This window comes from Fistularia commersonii, chromosome 17 (assembly GCF_037954325.1).
Source record: "Fistularia commersonii isolate RoL2024-O1a breed Wild chromosome 17, RoL_Fcom_v1.0, whole genome shotgun sequence".
NCBI classification, from domain to species: domain Eukaryota; kingdom Metazoa; phylum Chordata; class Actinopteri; order Syngnathiformes; family Fistulariidae; genus Fistularia; species Fistularia commersonii.
The window spans coordinates 13,353,411-13,371,229 of NC_141300.1; the positions used below are offsets into that span (position 1 = coordinate 13,353,411).

General features: G+C 51.4%; 1 protein-coding gene across 4 annotated transcripts in view; it reads right to left on the reverse strand.

The window, feature by feature from the left end:
* The window catches only part of znf423 (zinc finger protein 423), a 112,864-nt gene that overhangs the window by 63,374 nt on the left and 31,671 nt on the right, over window positions 1-17,819 (reverse strand). For all 4 annotated transcript variants that reach the window (XM_086163751.1, XM_086163749.1, XM_086163752.1 and 1 more), the window contains exon 4: window positions 393-570. In XM_086163751.1, the coding sequence (XP_086019877.1) occupies window positions 393-570 (178 nt within the window). The remainder of the gene's footprint in view (window positions 1-392; window positions 571-17,819) is intronic.

The following is a 17,819-nucleotide window of genomic DNA, read 5'->3' on the forward strand; positions in this document are numbered from 1 at the left end:
AGTTACACACCCTTATAAGAACGAGAGGGTGAACGATTGTACGTCTCCATCTGAGCTGCGAATGAGAGAGTCAACGCTCACGTGTCTCTCAATGACCTGTGAAAGGTTGTATGTTCCATATGACGTGTGAATGAGAGGATGAATGGTTGCACGTCTCAAAGTGCAGCCCTGTGATTGGTCCACCTCTCATCCAATCACAGCCGGGATAGGCCCCAGCAGCCCCCGTGACCCTGAATGCAGGATGAGCGGTGCAGCTAACGAATGAATGAATGAATGATAGTATCTTTTCCCATAGTTTTGTCCATTAACATCTGGTGGCGTTCCAGAATGTCTGAACACGGCTGCTCAAACTGGAAACTGGGACCACAGGCTGCACGGAAGATGTCCGGTACCTGAAGGATTTGTCGCAGAACTGGCAGGGGTACGGCAGGCCTGCCCCTCCCTCCTCCTCGCCGCCGGTTGCCATGCCCAGGTCGCAGCAGCCGTCCGCGATCTGCGTGGGCGACGCCACGTCTTTGCTGGAGGGCGAGGAGGGAACCCAGGACAGCCCGGCCGGGTCATCGTCTCCATCTGATCAAAAAAGGAGGAGGATATTTTATTTTAATAAAAGCGGTTAAAATAGCTATTTAGCAAAAGGAAACAATTAGCGCGCAGGCGGAGTGAAACGGGGAGCGTCAACAGAAATAACGTCTTCCTTGAAAGGCGTAAAGGCAAGAGGGGCAGCCTGCGGGATTCCAGATGACAGGAAAAATTAAAATAAACACGTTTATCCCGGTTTTCAGCACGGTGAAGGGAGGAATAAGAACGGCGCCGATGGAGAGGGAGCATTCCGAACCCACGGCTCGGAGAGCTGCGTGTTCCCAGCAGGGCCCGGAGAGAAGGAAGCGGTGTTTTCCCACCGCTGCCATCCCATCATCCCATCCCCTCCCTCTGTCGCCAGGGGTGACGGCCAACCGCACCGCCATGACGTGGCAAACGCCACAACTCCAGGACCAGAAACAAGGGAGAAAATGGAAAACAAAGATGACGGGAGAAAGTGTGTGTGTGTGTGTGTGTGTGTGCAGATACATCTGCAGTAAGGAGTTTCTGCTGAGTCTCTAAAGCACACACTGCACACCTCAGCCAATCATGGCCTACCGTTTGTGTGTGTGTGTGTGTGTGTGTTTGTGAGTGTAGATGGGGGTTTTAGAATAAAAGAAATGTGAATCGGATTCAAAACAAGGCAGAAGATTAAAGAGAAAAGGATCAGAGATATGACTCCATCTAACCCTCAGCCAATCATCTGCCTCCATCTAACCCTCTCCTCTCACACCTCTCCATCCTGGTCCTCTTCTAGACCTCCTCCGACCTCAGCATCCTTCCACCCAGACCTTCACCCCCCCTCCTCTGTCCGTGTCCATCTCAGTTTGACTTTATCTCCAGAACATCTACCATGTGCCATCCCTCCGATGGACGCCTTCCGTCTCCTCCTCCTCCTCCTCCTCCTCCCGTCTCCAAACCAGACACCACGGCTGCTCTTCACCTCCATCTCCTCCGCCTCGCTTTCCTCCTGGCTGAGTCTAAATCTGAAGGAATGAAGGTGCGATCCAGACAGTAACCGGCTTGGCTGCCGATGTTCAGAAACGGCCAACGGAGCGAAGGATGAATGCCGAGGACGCGGCCTTCAGAAGAGAAGCCAAGCAGATGGAGCTCGAGGAGACGGGTGACGGCCCGGACCATCTGAGCCGGCGGGCCGAGGAGCCGCTGCATCGGGAGGGACGGCGAGGAGGAAGAAAAGAAAGGCTGAACAAGAGAGATTCGGTCGGAGCAAGAGGGAGAGCCGGCTCTTTGAGGGGCGTCGGGGAAAGAATGGGAGGGGGAGATTAGCGTCATTAAAGAGCCCTAATCCTCTGACGAGCGTGGCTGGCGCTAAAATGGAGGATCACACGGCTTTTTAACGCCGCCTTTGTCGGCCGGCCGCGGCGGGACCCGGCGAGGCGAGGCCCGGACGGCAAGCTGGGAGGAACCGGAGGGGGAGGAGGAGGCAAGCGGGGAAAATTTCAATGAAAAGTTAAATTATAGAAGAATCCTCCAGACGAGAGGGGGTGAGGGATGGTGTGTGTGTGTGTGTAGTGGGGCAAAAATAAGTATTTGGGAAAAAAAAAAAAAAAGGCAACCAGGCAGGAGCAGGCGGACGCCGACACATGCTGTTCCCATCCTCCTCCTCCTCCTCTTCTTTTTTCTCTTGCTGACAAAAAAAAACGGAGGAGGCGAGCAGCGTGGAGGACCGCGGGGCCCCGGCTGCTCCGCTCACGCTTTATCTCTGACTCTACAGTCTTCTCCTTTACCCGTCCAGTCCCCGTCTCCTCCTCCTCCTCCTCCCCCCCTCCGTCCCCGGCAGTCCCTCCACCCTTCTGTCTCCATCTCCCTCCGTCAACTTTCATCTCCTCACTCATTATAGCCCTGACATCCCTCCATCCACCGCTCCATCCCTCCCACGGTTCCTCCCCTACCGGCGTTGGCCTTCACCCCCGTGTCTCAGCCTGGACAGGATCGGGAGGGGGGTGGTGGGGGGGCTCCAGATGGACAGACTCTGAACTCCAGAGGAGAGCAGAGAGATGACAGGATGGAAAAGAAGACAAGAGGAGACACGGGTGTGTGTAATGAGAGAAGCATGGCACTAAACACACACACATATACACATACATACATACATACAGCCTAGCCGCCTCTGCTGCAAAACACCCACAACTCAAGGTGCGTTCAGAACCCCCTTCACACGCACGTGCTCTGTTCCGACCCTCCGAGAGGCAGGACGGCGTGCGGCGGACACGGCCTCAGAGAAACGCTAATCAAGAGACGCACGCTGGTCCTTTTCCCCGCATGCCGCCGGCCGCCGCCGCCGCCCATTGTCGACCACGTGTCGGAAACGGAGCCGCATTTAAAGACGGTTCTTGCAGGAAAAAAGGGCCAGATGAAAATGTCTGTTAGGGGAAAAAGCAAACAGAGAGCGTTCGCGTCGGACGGCGGCGCCCGCTAAACGCCCGCGTCGGAAACATCAGATCGTCTGCATGTCGCCGCCGCCGTCGCCCCCCCCCCCTTTTTTTTCTGCAGCTTTGATGTGCGAATCAAAGGGGCTCAGCTGGTGGCAGCAAAAAGGTTTCTGCTCCCAGAAGCTGCGTTTTCGCGGCGCGGTGCAGAAACTACAGCGGCGTGCGGGAGAGTCGGAATTAGCATTCGCAACGCCGAGATCTCACGCGTACAGAAGCCCATAATAACCCCGGAGGTCGAGTCTCCGGTTAGAAACGGTTGTGAAGACCTCTCCGAACGCGGCTCCTCCCAACCCCCCCTCCCTCGGCGCTCCTCTCGGCGCCGCCGGCTGGACCCGCACCTTCTCCAGCGGACGCCCTGCTGACCTCCCAGCCCGCCATCCCCCTTCCTCCCCTCATCCCTCCTCCTACCAACACTCCCCAGGCCCCCTCTGATGGCCCCTGGCTGCCCCAGGTGCATGTGTGTGTGTGTGTGTGTGTGTGTTTCAACACTCAAGCACACACACACGCACACACACACAGCCCCAGACTCACCGCAGGGAGCAGAAAAACAACTTCCACTCTTGGCTCGGTCTGGGCTGCACAGCACACGCACACACAGACACACACACAAACACACACTCTTGCTTTCTCTCTCTCTCTCTCACACAGACACACACACACACACAAACATGCATACACACACACGCACACACACACACTCAATGGTAACCGGATGAGTAAAAATCAATGGGTGACGAGGACAGATGAGGAGCGCTGCGTATTTCTGACTCATCCTTTTGTCTGGTCTCTGACACACACACACACACAAACACACACACACACAGGCTGTGTGGATCAGCTGATTGGCGTCGGACGTTATTTGGATTCCGGGAGGGATTTGATTGGCTCGGACCATTTCTACGTAATAATAGACAACGGACGGAGGCCCCGCATAGGCGAGGTAATGAGCCTGCTTCAGTTTCACAGCCGCACGAAACATCTGAGGGTTCACTCCAAACGCCGGGGCGACCTCGGAACACAAGAAAGATCCCTACCTGGCGCCGAGATTACCATAAGAGTCGTCATGGCAACGAATAAGCTAAGCATAGCTTATTGGTTGCCACGCGTCATGAGAATTGCATCGGGAGGGTTAGCTCGGCCAGTCAGATTGGAAGTACCTGTTGCGTAGTCCTCCTGACGCGGCCGAGAGGAAAGCAGCTCTGCAAAGAACATGGCGGAGACAAATAACACACACACACACACACACACACACAGAGGCCGTTCCTGTGCGCACATGGCGGCCATCCCGGCCTTTGCTCCGGGGAGCTGCCGGCCCCTCCGCCCACGCAGGGACGCAGTCTTTCGGGACGGTAGGACGCACATGCACACCGCCATGGACATACGCGACAGATCGAGGACAGGGACGGCGGGGAGGCAGTGTATCCGGGGGCTTCAGCCCTGGAGGACGTGATGGATGGACACACACACACACACATGGGTGCACACACACAACACACACACACACACACACAGACAGTGGGGACCCTCACCTTCTGCCCTGGGAAAGAGTCCGGCTGCTACGGACACTTTTGGGTGCCAACTGCTCCATATGGGCAGTATGTATTTGTGTGTGTGTGTCGTGTGTGTGTGTGTGTGTTTGAGGGCAGAAGGTTAGGGCTGGGGGCTAAGGGTGCAGAGTTAGCGAGCAGATGACGAGTTCGTACCCCTTCGCACAGTAAAATATGATCAATGCGAGGGTCAGGGGGTGAGTCACCGGCCTAGATATGTGGAAGGAGTGGGAAGTTAAAGGCAAATTACAGCGAACGCGCACACACACCACACACACACACCGCACACACCGTGCACACACCGCGCACACACCGCGGCCTGTTCCATGCTCACATCAGGCTCTTAGAGGTTTGTTGAAGATTGAGACATCAAGCCGGAGGTGCATGGATGTGCGTGGACGTCCCAGGGTTCTGGTCTGATCTTCTTCAACTACTAGGTCTGGAAACAGTCTGGTAGCGCGAGGTCTTGCACCAACTTCAAGGAGTTGTTAGCCCTTCCACCTCACAGCGAAAAAAATCCCGGATTAGATTAGATTAGATTAGATTAGATTAGATAGTCTCCAGGTTCCCGTTCAGTCCAAAAAACATGAAGGAGGTTCACTGGGAGCTTCCAGCCCCTTGGAGTCTCTTTTTACAAAACAGGGAGGATGAATGCATTGAACGTGGTGACCTGCACTTTGATTGAAGGTGCTCTTTAAATATATTATTATTGTTACGACATTAGTATCAAAATTAGCATCTAAATTATTCTTATTACTACTATTATTGTTACTATTGTTGTTATTATTCCCCCGCGACCCTGAGTGCAGGATTAGCACCACAAGATGTACGTATGTATGTATGTATTATTATTATATTGATATTATTATTATTATTGTTATTATAAACATTATTATTAACAACAACAACAACGATAATAATAATAATGACATTCCCCCGCAACCCTGAGTGCAGGATAAGCACCAGAAGATGGATGGATGGATGGATGGATACTATTACTTCTATTATTATTATCATTATTCTTATTACTAATGTTATTAGTATTAGTTTTATTACCATAATTATTACTACAATTATTATTATTTCTAGTATTATTAGTAGCATTATTATTATCATTGTTACTACTACTTCTATTATTGTTATTGACATGATCATCACTAAGGCTAAAAAATGTAATTTTTAGTTTGGTATTATTCCCCTTCTATTATTATTTTTATTGTTATAATAACTTGGAACCAAGCCACAAAATAGTTTATGCTCTGGCGTCCTTTAGAATAAATATAATTTACCTATTTATAGCCATAAGTTAGAGACTCGAGTGATTTATAAATAAACAACTCTAAAAGCGATGACGCTGAAAACACACTGCACGTACGAGCCGAGAATGTGGTTTCTGTGTTAAACTGAATTACAGCACTACACACTGTGGTGATTACACACACACACACGCACACACACACACACATGCACACACAGCACGGGGAGGAGGTGGAGGGCAGGCATCTGCTTCCTCGTGCCACATTTCCATCCTCTTCTCATCCTGTCTTAGAAATTGTTTTTCATTGAGGCTTCTATCTTCCGTCTCGTCTCCCAGGTTTCTTCCGGTCAGAGCAAGGCAGCGTAAACAACCCAGGGTCGGTAGTTCGACTCCCCGGCCGCCCCTCCTCCGCCCCGCTTTCTGTCCAACTTGTCTGCTGTTTGTTCACTTAAAAATGAGAACCAGCTGTCGGGCAGAGCGCTAGGTAAACAATAACACTGCGCCAGCACACACACACACACTGCATACACATGCGGATGACTGCACGAGAACAGAAATACATACAACAGCGCGGTCACATTGTTTGCACGCTGGCGGCGAGATCATCTATTTATAAGGATGAGGTTTGGCGGACTGACAGGGTGCTCGCTAACCCAGACGCTCACCTATTCACCTGAGTCTCACACACACACACACACACACACACACACACACACACACACACACACGACAAATGCTCATTCACGTAAGGATGTATACACACATGGCCACGTTGTGAATAATAACAGCTGAGTTAGATTATGAGCGCCGCGGCGTGAACGATATTCCATAATTAACATTTAGCGGCTCGTATAGATACATGAGTGCATTCGTCATTTTTTAAAAAACACACGGAATGCCTGATTCACCTGCGCGTACGTGGGACCTATGAATAAGTGATGCGGGGCAGATGGAGCTTGTTGTGGAAAACACAAACACGCCGCCACGCGCCGGAAACGGGTAAACAAACAAACAAACGCGATGCAAATACCGCATAAAAGACATATCTTCGTTATAGGGAAAAAAAAGCCTGGATCTGGAGACACGCCGAAAGGGGGGGAAGCGGGAAAATGTAGGAGAGAAGCGAGAAGCGAGGCGACGAGGCTCCCGACGACTCGGGGGAAGCGAGCAGGGGGGAGGAGGCCCAGGGGAAGCCAAAGAGCAAGCTGCAGTAGGCGGGTACCTCCTGCCCACCGCTCGCTTCCCCTCCCTCCTGCAGGATGGGATCCTGGACCACCCCCCCTTCCAACTCCTAAACCCCCCATGAGAAGAACACATGCACGTGCACACACACACACACACACACACACACACACTGGAAAGGGTCTCCCCGGGGGAGAGGCAGAGCAGAGCAGAACACCTGGACCTGCCATTAGTGCCACACTCAGGGATTAGAGGCACAGACGGCGAGAGTTAGACAGAGAGAATGCACACTGGGAGATGTGCAGGGACCGTGCACGCGGGGAGGCGTGTTCACAAATGTGCACGGCCTCGTGCACCGCACCAGAACATCAATAAGCTCCGTGCACTCAGACAAAGCTGCCATTTACCCCGCATGTGCGTGTGTGTGTGGGTTTCATCATGGATGCAGGATGTTATCACGTTTTTGCCCGCTGCTGCATTGGACTGCGTCAATGGTCTATGGGTCACGTTCACCCATTCACACACACACACACACACACACACACACACACACACACACACAATCTGGGGGTTCAGTGTCTTGCAAAAGGACACTTCGGCATGCAGACGGGGGGAGCCTGAGATTGAACCGAACCTTCTGACCGGAGGGACGCTTGGCTAATTAAGTGCTGAAAGAAGGCTGCTGTCAGTTATCGAGATTCTGGGCTTGCATGCGTGCACCATGTGCACCGTGCACGTGCCTCTTGTGCGTGGTGTGAGCAGGAGAGTGTGCACGAGGAGGTGATCGAAGAGGAGGGGAGGGTGGCGGAGGAGCAGAGAGAGAGAGAGAAAACAGGGGGTCTAGTAATTACAACCAACATCAGCCAAGCTGAGCTGTGAGAGTGTGTGTGTGTGTGGGATGGAGGGGTAATAGCATCCACAGACACACACATACACACTAACACACCAACGCACAGATATAAACACGATAGATACAAGATCCCTAACTGACGTGCATTAAATAAACCAAACCATTTTCCCGATACGAATGTTACGAAAAGGATGTTATGAAATGATAAATTATATGTTCTATATATATATATATATGGACAGATTCCAGACAACACATAAGACACACAACAAGGAGACACAATCACAGTGGGACAGGAGGGGGCTGCAGATCAATAGAGACCACTGGCTGGTTGCTCTGCATTGCTCAAGGGCCCGGAGCCATTGTGTTCTCCAGCAGGACGACGACTTCAAACACACCAACGTACAATTATATACCAAGCAACCAGCGGTTATATATATATATATATATATATATATATATATATATACACACACACACACACACACACACACACACATTGTGTAATGCATTGTTCCTCCACTTGCAACAAACCTTCCATCTCTCTCTCCCTCCATCCCTCCCTCTCTCTTCCAGCCTCCTTCCCCTCGTTGCTGAGGAGCACGCTAAGAGCACAGCCATGCCCCCAAAATTAATTTAAAACGGAGGAATTAAATTAAAAGCAGAGCCTCTGGAGTTTTATTATGTACTAATGTTTGAACCGTTAACTTGGATTGTATTACTAAAATATGAATAATTAAGGGGCTGATGGGGGGCTATTATTATATCAGAGAGGAAAATCACATTATGCCGCAGGAATGGATGTGTTTAGTCTCTTGTTTTGGGAGGCGGGATGTGCTAACAGCATTAGCGTGCGTGTTTTTAGCTGCACGTACGCGCACTTGTTTCGACACCGCGGTCCTCCGGACGAGCTACCAGATGCTCTTCAACCTTCATTCTTAGGGCGGCGCCACACGGAGGGTGTGCGGGGGTATTGCGACCTGCAAAGCTGGTCGCGGCGCAGCACTCTTTTAGCGACCTAATGAGGAATAAAGGAGTCTTCAGGATTAAATTTAAACTATAGGGATCAGATTACCCGCTCGTAATTTTTTTTTTCGAGCTCGACCATTGCACACGCCGCTTCCAGTAAAGCACCTGTGTGGTTAGAAGACGGCTAAAAGCCGAGCCACGCCTGAAGGGCCCTGCTAATGCGAATGGCGACCCGAAGGAGCGGCGCAAACATCATCAGCGACACCGAAGCCTTTCACATTACGACGGGTCAAAACACCCAGAGTGACGGCCACAAGTTCACCCGTCCATCTCCGAGGATTATTAGCACAACACGGCAATTGATAAAAAAATAAAAATAGAAAAAAAAAAAAGGATGTTGTTGCACGGCAACCGCACAGATATGACGGTCCGGGTCATTTCAGTCCGCAGCAGATCACATCTATTGAAGGCATCTCAAAGACTTCTGCAGATGTCACGGTGAAGCAAAGAAGCTTGACAAAGACTACACATGTAGCTCTCCTCAGTCCACTTCCTGCTTTTGGGATATGAACCTTCATGAACGCACAACTATCATGAAACGGGACCGGTGGCGTTGTTTCCCCGGAGGTAAAGCTACGGCATCTCCGTGGCTGAAGGCAAACAAGCCGGGTCAAATTGCTGAGAAGGTTCACTGTGGTCCAGATGGAGAGGTGTGAGACCACACACGGTGCACTGCAGCTGGTCCGCCGCGGACCGATCGGGGGGGCCCCGTGTCTTCATCCACCGCCACAAAAATCCAAACTGGACAGAAAGTAACGGAGGAATCCGACGAGTCTTGATTTCTCTTGACATCACGTAGTAGACGCCCCCACTGTCAGGATGAACTCTGAGAAGGAAACAGGCTTGCGGTCGCCATGTGACGCTCTGGCCAACGTTCTGCTCCCACAGATCCACAGATCCAGTGTGTACAGACCAAATAGAAGCCTCCTTGAGAAACAGTGTTGCCTGACGTCACACCTCACTGGAGAGGAGGGTCCAGGACCGGTTTAAGGAACACAAGAACGTGTTCAAGGTGTTGACTTGAACTCCAAACTCAATCATCCCAGTTCGGTGGAGCATCTCTGCAAATCTTCTTCTTCTCCCTCTTTGGCCTGCTCACCAAAGCGAATCATCTACCCCGAAGAATTCACCATGACCTGGGTAACTGAGAACCTCCACAGACATCTACCTCCATCACACCAACTAACTTCCTGTCCTCCTTCACGCCATCCATAAACATCCTGTCTGGTCAAGAGCTGGCAAGTATCGCCTGAGAACATCTCGGTCCGAGAAGTCTGGGCAGACCTTCAGCGGTCCGGACGGGTCGGGTAATGAAGTCATTTTGCGCTGAATGAGGTGAGCGTCTGTTGGATTCACCAGATTGCAGAATTATTAGCTTTCTCAGAGTGTCTCCGATGTAAAGCTCCCCCTCCCTTATCAGCCAGCGAGCAGTCAGCCCCGAGCCCCCTTGTGCATCTGTCACCGCACACACACACTATCCTCCGAGGACAAGACTCCCCAAAACACACGCCAAATCCCCCCCCCCCCCCCCCCCCCCACAAACACACACGCGCACGCACACACACTCGGAACCTACCAAAAACAACAGCCGCATATCTCGGCGCTCGAGCTCGCAACACTTCTTCCCTCACATTCGCACGCACTGTTTTATCTGCTCACTTGCAGGCCACACGGCTTGGCAGCCGTCGGGGGGGGCGATGAGTGAGTGTGTGTGTGTGTGTGTGTGTGTGTGTGTGTGTGTGTGTGTGTGTGTGTGCGTGCCCGCCAACCGCACCGCCCGAAAGCCCCAAACGCCCTCCGACCCACGCCCGTTTTTCACCATTAAAGTGAGTGTTTAACCCGGGTCTGACACGACAATAGCCTAGGAGGGGGCGGAGGCTCCGCAGGGTCGCCTCCGCCTGAAGGAAGGAGGGCACAACGACACAACTACACCTCTGAACTCTACATGCTGCGAGAATAAAGGGCAGCAAGCAAACAGAGGCCTGTGGATAAAGAGCTGGAAGAGAGGGGGGATGGTTGCATGTCTCTATATGAGTGAGGGGGTGACGGTTGCAGGTCTCTGAAATCATGAATGGTTATATGTTGGTAGGTGAATGACAGGGTGAACGGCTGCATGTCTCCATCAGTCACAAAGTCAAAGTCGACGTTATTGTCAATTTCTCCGCATGTACTGGACATACAGAGGAATCCAGAAGATGTTTCTCGTCATCCCGCGATGACACAAAATAAACAAAATTATAATAATAATAGACTGCACAGTTACATTAAATTCATAACGTGAGTGCAGATACAGACTGATATTTGACGGCATGAGGCAGTTGCAGCATTTTTTTGTGTACAGTTTCATGCAAAGGTCAGTTGGTCGTACCATAATGGCACCCGGTGCAACGGCAGCATGGCGGTTTTCTGGGTGCAAAGAGAATGAGAAGGTGAACGGATGCATTTCGGAAGGGTTGCATTCGTCCCTGTGATGGATCCAGGGTGAACCCCACCTTCCAACCCTGACTTCAGCATGAGCGGTTTAGTTAATGAATGAATGGCTGATGGTGGTTTACTGAGACTGCGTCTTTCCGCTGGATGGGTTAGCCTTGTATGCTAACGCTAGGCAAACCTTAAGGAACAGAAGACAGATTGTTCTCGGTGAACGGCGGCGAGGAGGAAAGCTGGACCGCCGCTCGTCTCGCCAGGGTTTCCAGCTCCAAATACAGACGTGTAAATATGCACGGATATAGAGGCGATCACGTGCACACACACACGCGTTACCCGTCATGGCTGCCACCCTCCGATCAGCTGGTTCTCTTCACAGAGAGCTCCCGATTCTAAAAATCGTCTTAGCGCTAGTCAGTCTCTTTAGTTGTTTCCGTTGTGTTTGCATGATCGTGCCCCCCTTCACCCCTCCATCCCTTCATCTCTCCATCCCTCCATTCCTCCACCTCCAACTTCATGATCCCTCCTTCTCTCCATTGTTGTTGTTTGCATTGTTTTATTTGAGTGCCCGTCTTCCTCGCCTCCCCAGAAGGCCGCGCTCCTGACTTATTTAGCAGTGTGTTTTCGATCATTTTTTCTTTTTTTTTTTTTGAAAAATGAAAAGCAGATCTGTTAATATTTCAAGACGTCCCACTTGCATTGAGGGAGAGAGAGGGAGGGAGGGAGGAGAAAGCAGGGAAGACGAGGGAGGAATTCTCTTGTTCCTTAACCCCAATTCTTGGATCCATGCTGGGAGAAGAAGCATGCATGACTGCACGCACTCACACACACACACACACACACACACACACACACACACACACACACACACACACACACACACACACACATTATATATATATATATATATATGCACACACACACACACACACACACACATCTGCATCATCATCATCTCACCTGCATCATCACATCATCACCCCTGCATCCTGCAAACAAACAGAGCATTAGCACACATGCTAACCGTCGGGTTCTCGCTCACTTCCATCTGCCGCAATGTTGTTCTCGTAGTTCCATAAAACCTGTTAGAGCCGAATGAACAAGTCTAAAACAGGAAACAGCCTCTGTGTTCCTCTGACTTTGCTCTCAATGTTCTTCTTCAAGGTGTTCACATCCCAGAGGCTCACAGCAGGCAGCACCAGAGAGTATCAGTGTCATGAAACTTTGGTCTGCGTTGAAGCTCGAGGTTCACTTCCTGCGAAATCCTGAACCTTCTCAGGATTACTGAATGCTAAACTCAAACGCACCAACGGAAGTCATACTAATAATAATTTATCCTTTATTAATCCCCGTGGGGGAAATTCACTCTCTGCAATTAACCCATCATGGATGAAGCGTGGGGACCAGGGGAGCGGTTCAGTGTCTTGCTCAATAACACTTCAAAACACAAGGAGGAGCCGGGGAATTGAACCAGGAATGCTCGGTTCCAAAGACGATGCAAGGTATGCTCAAGTGCAACCAATAAAACAAGAGAAAAAGAGGAGGCCAACATGGCGCCAGTAGAACCTGGGAGAAGAACTCTCCACTGGCTGCAAGATCTGTTTGTCCGTCTCCACCTCTGAACTCTGCACTGCCCTCTAGTGGAAGTAGCGAATGCATGAATGAGCTGTGTTTGGTCTTCTCTGCAGAGGATCCAGGGCTCTGTTGACCCCCATCCAGGCCCAGCGGGGCCTCATCCACGGGACCAGACGGAGAAGACGAGCTGCCTCTGGAGCCCGACATGGCTGTCGTTGGGTCACGACGATGTTTCCCGTCCCCCCTGGTCAGACGATCGTGTTCCTTCCCGGGTGTATTCAACCCAACCAAATCATGGATGCTCTTCAATTCAACCCGCAAGCTGCTGCTGCCTTCTACCACTGTGCAGACAAGCTGCACCATTCAGCTTCTACACACAGACGCCCATATCATCTATTATTTGACGCAAACTACGGAAGCGGCTGGATTCCGATCAGGCAGCGAGTGGACGGCTATTTCTGGGGACAAAGGACTGAGAGAGAGAGAGAGAGAGAGAGAGAGAGAGAGAGAGAGGAGGGGTGGAAGGAAAAAGAGGTAAGCAAGGGAGGGAAACAAAAGATTGTGGTAGCACCCAGGGGAGAAGGGCCTGAGCAGCTGACGTCAGTGCGTGTGCGTGTGTATGTGTGTGTGTGTGTGTGTGTGTGTGTGTGCGTGCTTTGGGGGTGAAAAAGAGTGTGAGAGCGAGGTTGGCAGAATCGGTCCTGCCCCCCCCCGGGGAGCTCTTCAGGCAGGAGCAGAGCTCCCAGCCCCCACCGGAGTCGGACACAACCCGGCAAAACAATCAATGCAGACTCGGGCCTGAGTGGCGAGGCCTCCACCTTCTCCGTCATCTGCTTTTACGCTCAAAGATGTCACAAAACACCGTTCGGCAGGTTCAACCATCTCAGCTCTGACCCTCATGAGTAAGTTATTTCTGAAATCCTCCTCCTCTCTGGTCCATCTCTCTCTCCTCCGTCTCTCCCCGGACTTTCTACTTGTTTTTTTTTCCCTGACATTTGCCGGGACAAAGGCGAGTCACACCTGAGAGCGGGGGTTAAAAACTATTATACCCCCCCCCCCCCCCCCCACACGCGGCACACTGCCCTTTGCCATTGCGGCCTGTGAATAAAAAGCGTGCACGTGCTCACCCGCGACGGTATCTTCGTGCCCAACTTTGCACGCTTTAATTCAAATGTGGGGATAGTACTTTTCCCATCACATGCAGCATCGGATCTGAAGGGTGAGACTTCATGAAGCCAAAACCCCACACAGACTGAGTGTGTGTGTGTGTGTGTGTGTGTGTGTGTGTGTGTGTGTGGAAACATATGCTAAGCATTGGTTGACACTTTGGTTCCTGATTAGTAATCAGGCATAGCGAAGAATTCTGCAGAAGAAAGTAAATGCACCGCCCTTCACACACACACACACACACACAGATGGATGTCTGTGTGGTGCACTGCTGTCCAGGTGCTTAGGACACGACCCCCTTCCTCCAGATGTTCTTGTCTAAAAAAAACAAACCAAAAAAAAAAAAAAACTAAAAAAAAAGTAATAAAAAGGTGTTTTTGTTTTTTTCTGAGTGACGCAATGTTAAAATTACCCCAGCCTGCACCGACGCACACTCGCCACTAGGGGGCCGTCGTGCTGACGGGATCGTCCGCCATCCCAAACCTGATTGTCTCTGACGTTTGCTTCCAAAACACACAGCATCAGATCATTTCCACTTTTGCGGGACGTGAGTTATCATCTTCATCTTCATCACCGCCAACGGCAGCAAACACACACCCTGCAGCAGCCCACACGCTAACTAAGCATGCAACCTGCAGACCAGCAGCATGAGGTGCATTATGTCAGCACCACACACACACACACACACACACAAACACAAACACACACACCTAGATATGTGTATAATATGTGTTCGTATATATATAATAATAGTTTGGTGTATGTCTACGTCGCGACCAGATGCGACCCCTGTGACCCTCCTCTTCTGAGCCGGATGCGTGAAATCGCGTCGCGGGAAGCCTGGCGGCAAACGCGGCCGCTCGCTCGCCAGAAGCCGATTCCACGGCGGCTAATAACTACACGCTACGCGGCAGATTGTCATTTGATGCCTGCTCATAAACGCCGCTGATTACAACGGCCTTTAAAGGGGGTGAAAAAAAAAAACAAGGAATTACAGTAAACACCAACAACCAGGGAGCAAGAGCAGAAATTCCTTTGCTGCACTTGGAAGAAAAAAAAAAAAAAAAGAAAAACAGCTTAAATCAAGTGAATAAAAAAATCAAAAGCATCAAACGGGGTGTGGGAGACAGAGGTGGGGAAGGAGAGACAGAGAGAAAGAAAGAAAGAAAGAAAGAGTGGAAAAACACGAGGGGGGGAGACAAACAGGGGCTGCTTTGGGGCCAGTCGCCACGGGGTGTGTGTGTGTCTGTGTGTGTCTGTGTGTGTGTGTGTGTGTGTGTGTGTCTTAGGAGGGCACAGTGGGGGGGTTTGGGGGCATGGAGGAAGGGATCAGAGCTTTGGGGCCAGCTCCACAGGGAACAGAGAAGATGAGGAGAGACCGGAGGGAGGGAGTGGGGGAGGGGAGTCGGAGGGTGAATGGAAGGGATGTGGTCAGTTTTGAGTTTGAGAACTCAGCAGGGAGTTACAGCATGGCGGGAGGGGGGGGGGGGGGGGAAGGGGGGATGCAGACATTGTGAGAGACTGGGAATGCGGAGGGGAGAGGAGGCCGCGGCACTAACGGGCCGGGGGTCGGTCGGCGGGACACGGACCAGAAATTAGGGTGGAAACGAGAGGGAAAGAGCAAATAGTGGAAAAAGGCTCGGTGAGACGCCAGGAAGGGGGGGGGGGGAGGGACGACGGAGGGAGGAGTGGGGGGTCACATGTTCCACTTGGGAGAAGAGAGGGACAGACGGGGTGGAAAGAAAGGAAAAGAAAATCCCAGGTGTCAGCAGGAGGGGGGCGGGTTTCTGACCGTCCTGGTTGTTGGCAGGGGTGCAGGAATCCAGGGGAATGGCCTGTTCCTCATTATCCAGACCCCCACCCCCTCCTCCCACGACAGACACACACACGTGCACACACACACACACACACACACACACACACACACACACCACACAGGGGAGGCCCCTCACGGCCCCCGTGACGGCTCTATCCCGGCCCATCAGGACACGCCGATGGAGACGTGAAAACACACAGGAGTCCTTTGCAAGGTTTGGGAAACAAATACAGAAAAATGCACATGCAGACCTGTGTGTGTGTGTGTGTGTTTGTGTGTGTGTGTGTGTGTGTGTGTGTGCGCGTGTGTGGCGTCTCACATACACTGAGGGACGCAAACATCCATTAATCACCGATTCGATCATGCTTCCAGGAAAAGCGTCAACTGTGGTCGGGTGATGTTTGTGATGGAGAGCAAAGCCCCGGCTATCTTCAGCTCCAGCGGGAGGATCTTCTGGACGGGCAGAGGGCGAACCCACGGACAGCACGTGGACCCTCGCAAGCCTCGGGTGGGAATTGGATAAAGAAGGCGAGACGCTCTCATACTCGTGGACGGAGAGTTAGTTAAACACCCGTACGGATGTTCATTTCCTGCAGGAACCATCTGCTAATGGGGGGGGCTTATGAATTCCACCAATGACCACCAGTGAGTTCCTATGGAACCGTAAAAAGACCCCGCCTTGGTGTAGGAGCTTCTCGGAGCTGAAGGTCAACTGGTTCCTCTGCAAGTGAATGCACCAAGAAACAGTTCCTGGAAAGAACTATCCAGCACAAATTTGGTTCAAGGTGGACGTCTTTACATTCCCATAGGCTGTGAGGGACCGAGGCAGGGGTGACGTGCACCTTAAGCTCCACACACCAAAACAAACCAGCGTAGAAGAAGAAGACCACCATAGAATAATAACATGGACCATCAGATGGTTGGAGTGTTTTTATCTTCTCCCTTGTGTGAAGAACCCTGTTAGCCGTTAGCTAACTCCGTACATATTCTGGCCAAAAACCGAGATGTTCTTCTGCGAGCCCTGGAAACCCCTCTAAGCAGGACAGAAGAGCTTGAAGTAAACATGTGACCAGTGACCGGGATACCTTTTAAGGAAGGAAGTATCTGCTAATGGGCGTAGTTTATAAGTTCTACCCGTCACCTATAAGTTCAACTGAAGGCGTAAGAAGACCCTGCCTTCTGCCTCAGAGAAGGAGCTCAGATGGTTGGAGGAGCTAAAGGTCTGCGGTCCCTGGTACCGAACGCACGGAGAAACAGTCTAGTTCCTGCAAAAGGTTCTCGCCTCTGCAGAACCGAGAGACGCGGAGGCCTCTGGAGACGAGCAAAACAGCCCAGAACGCCCGCGAGTTGAGAAACGAATGAATAAAAAACTCATATCTTCCAGATGAACGGTCCGGGCCGGACCGTAACATCCTAATCTGAAATCCGAGCAGAGTCTGCGATGGCGGAGATCAGACAGACTTTATTTATTCAGAGATATGTAAATGTATATTTCCATAATCTGACTGTGTAAATATTTGATCAGTAAACACAAACACGCCATCAGATGCAAGGAAAGGCCTGCAAACCCTGTTGGCTGCAGAATCCTAATGAAGGACGGAGGCAGAGACCTCGCCGTCGCCGCCGCCCTGGACGCCGAGTCCATCCACGCACACTTTACTCAACTGGAGACACAGCCACTTTTTCACACACACCGGCAGACACACACAAATATTTACTCTCCGCAAGATCTACACACAGACAGACGAGGACGGGCGGAGAGGGGGATGAGAGGGAAAGACGAGGGGAAGTTACATTTTTAATCGAGTGTTTCTTTCCCTCCGAGCAAAAGCGGGGTGCATGCGGACGCGCGCGCACGCACACACACACACACACACACACACACACACACACACACACACACACTTTCTTGTGTCCTTTGGCAAATTCTCCTTTT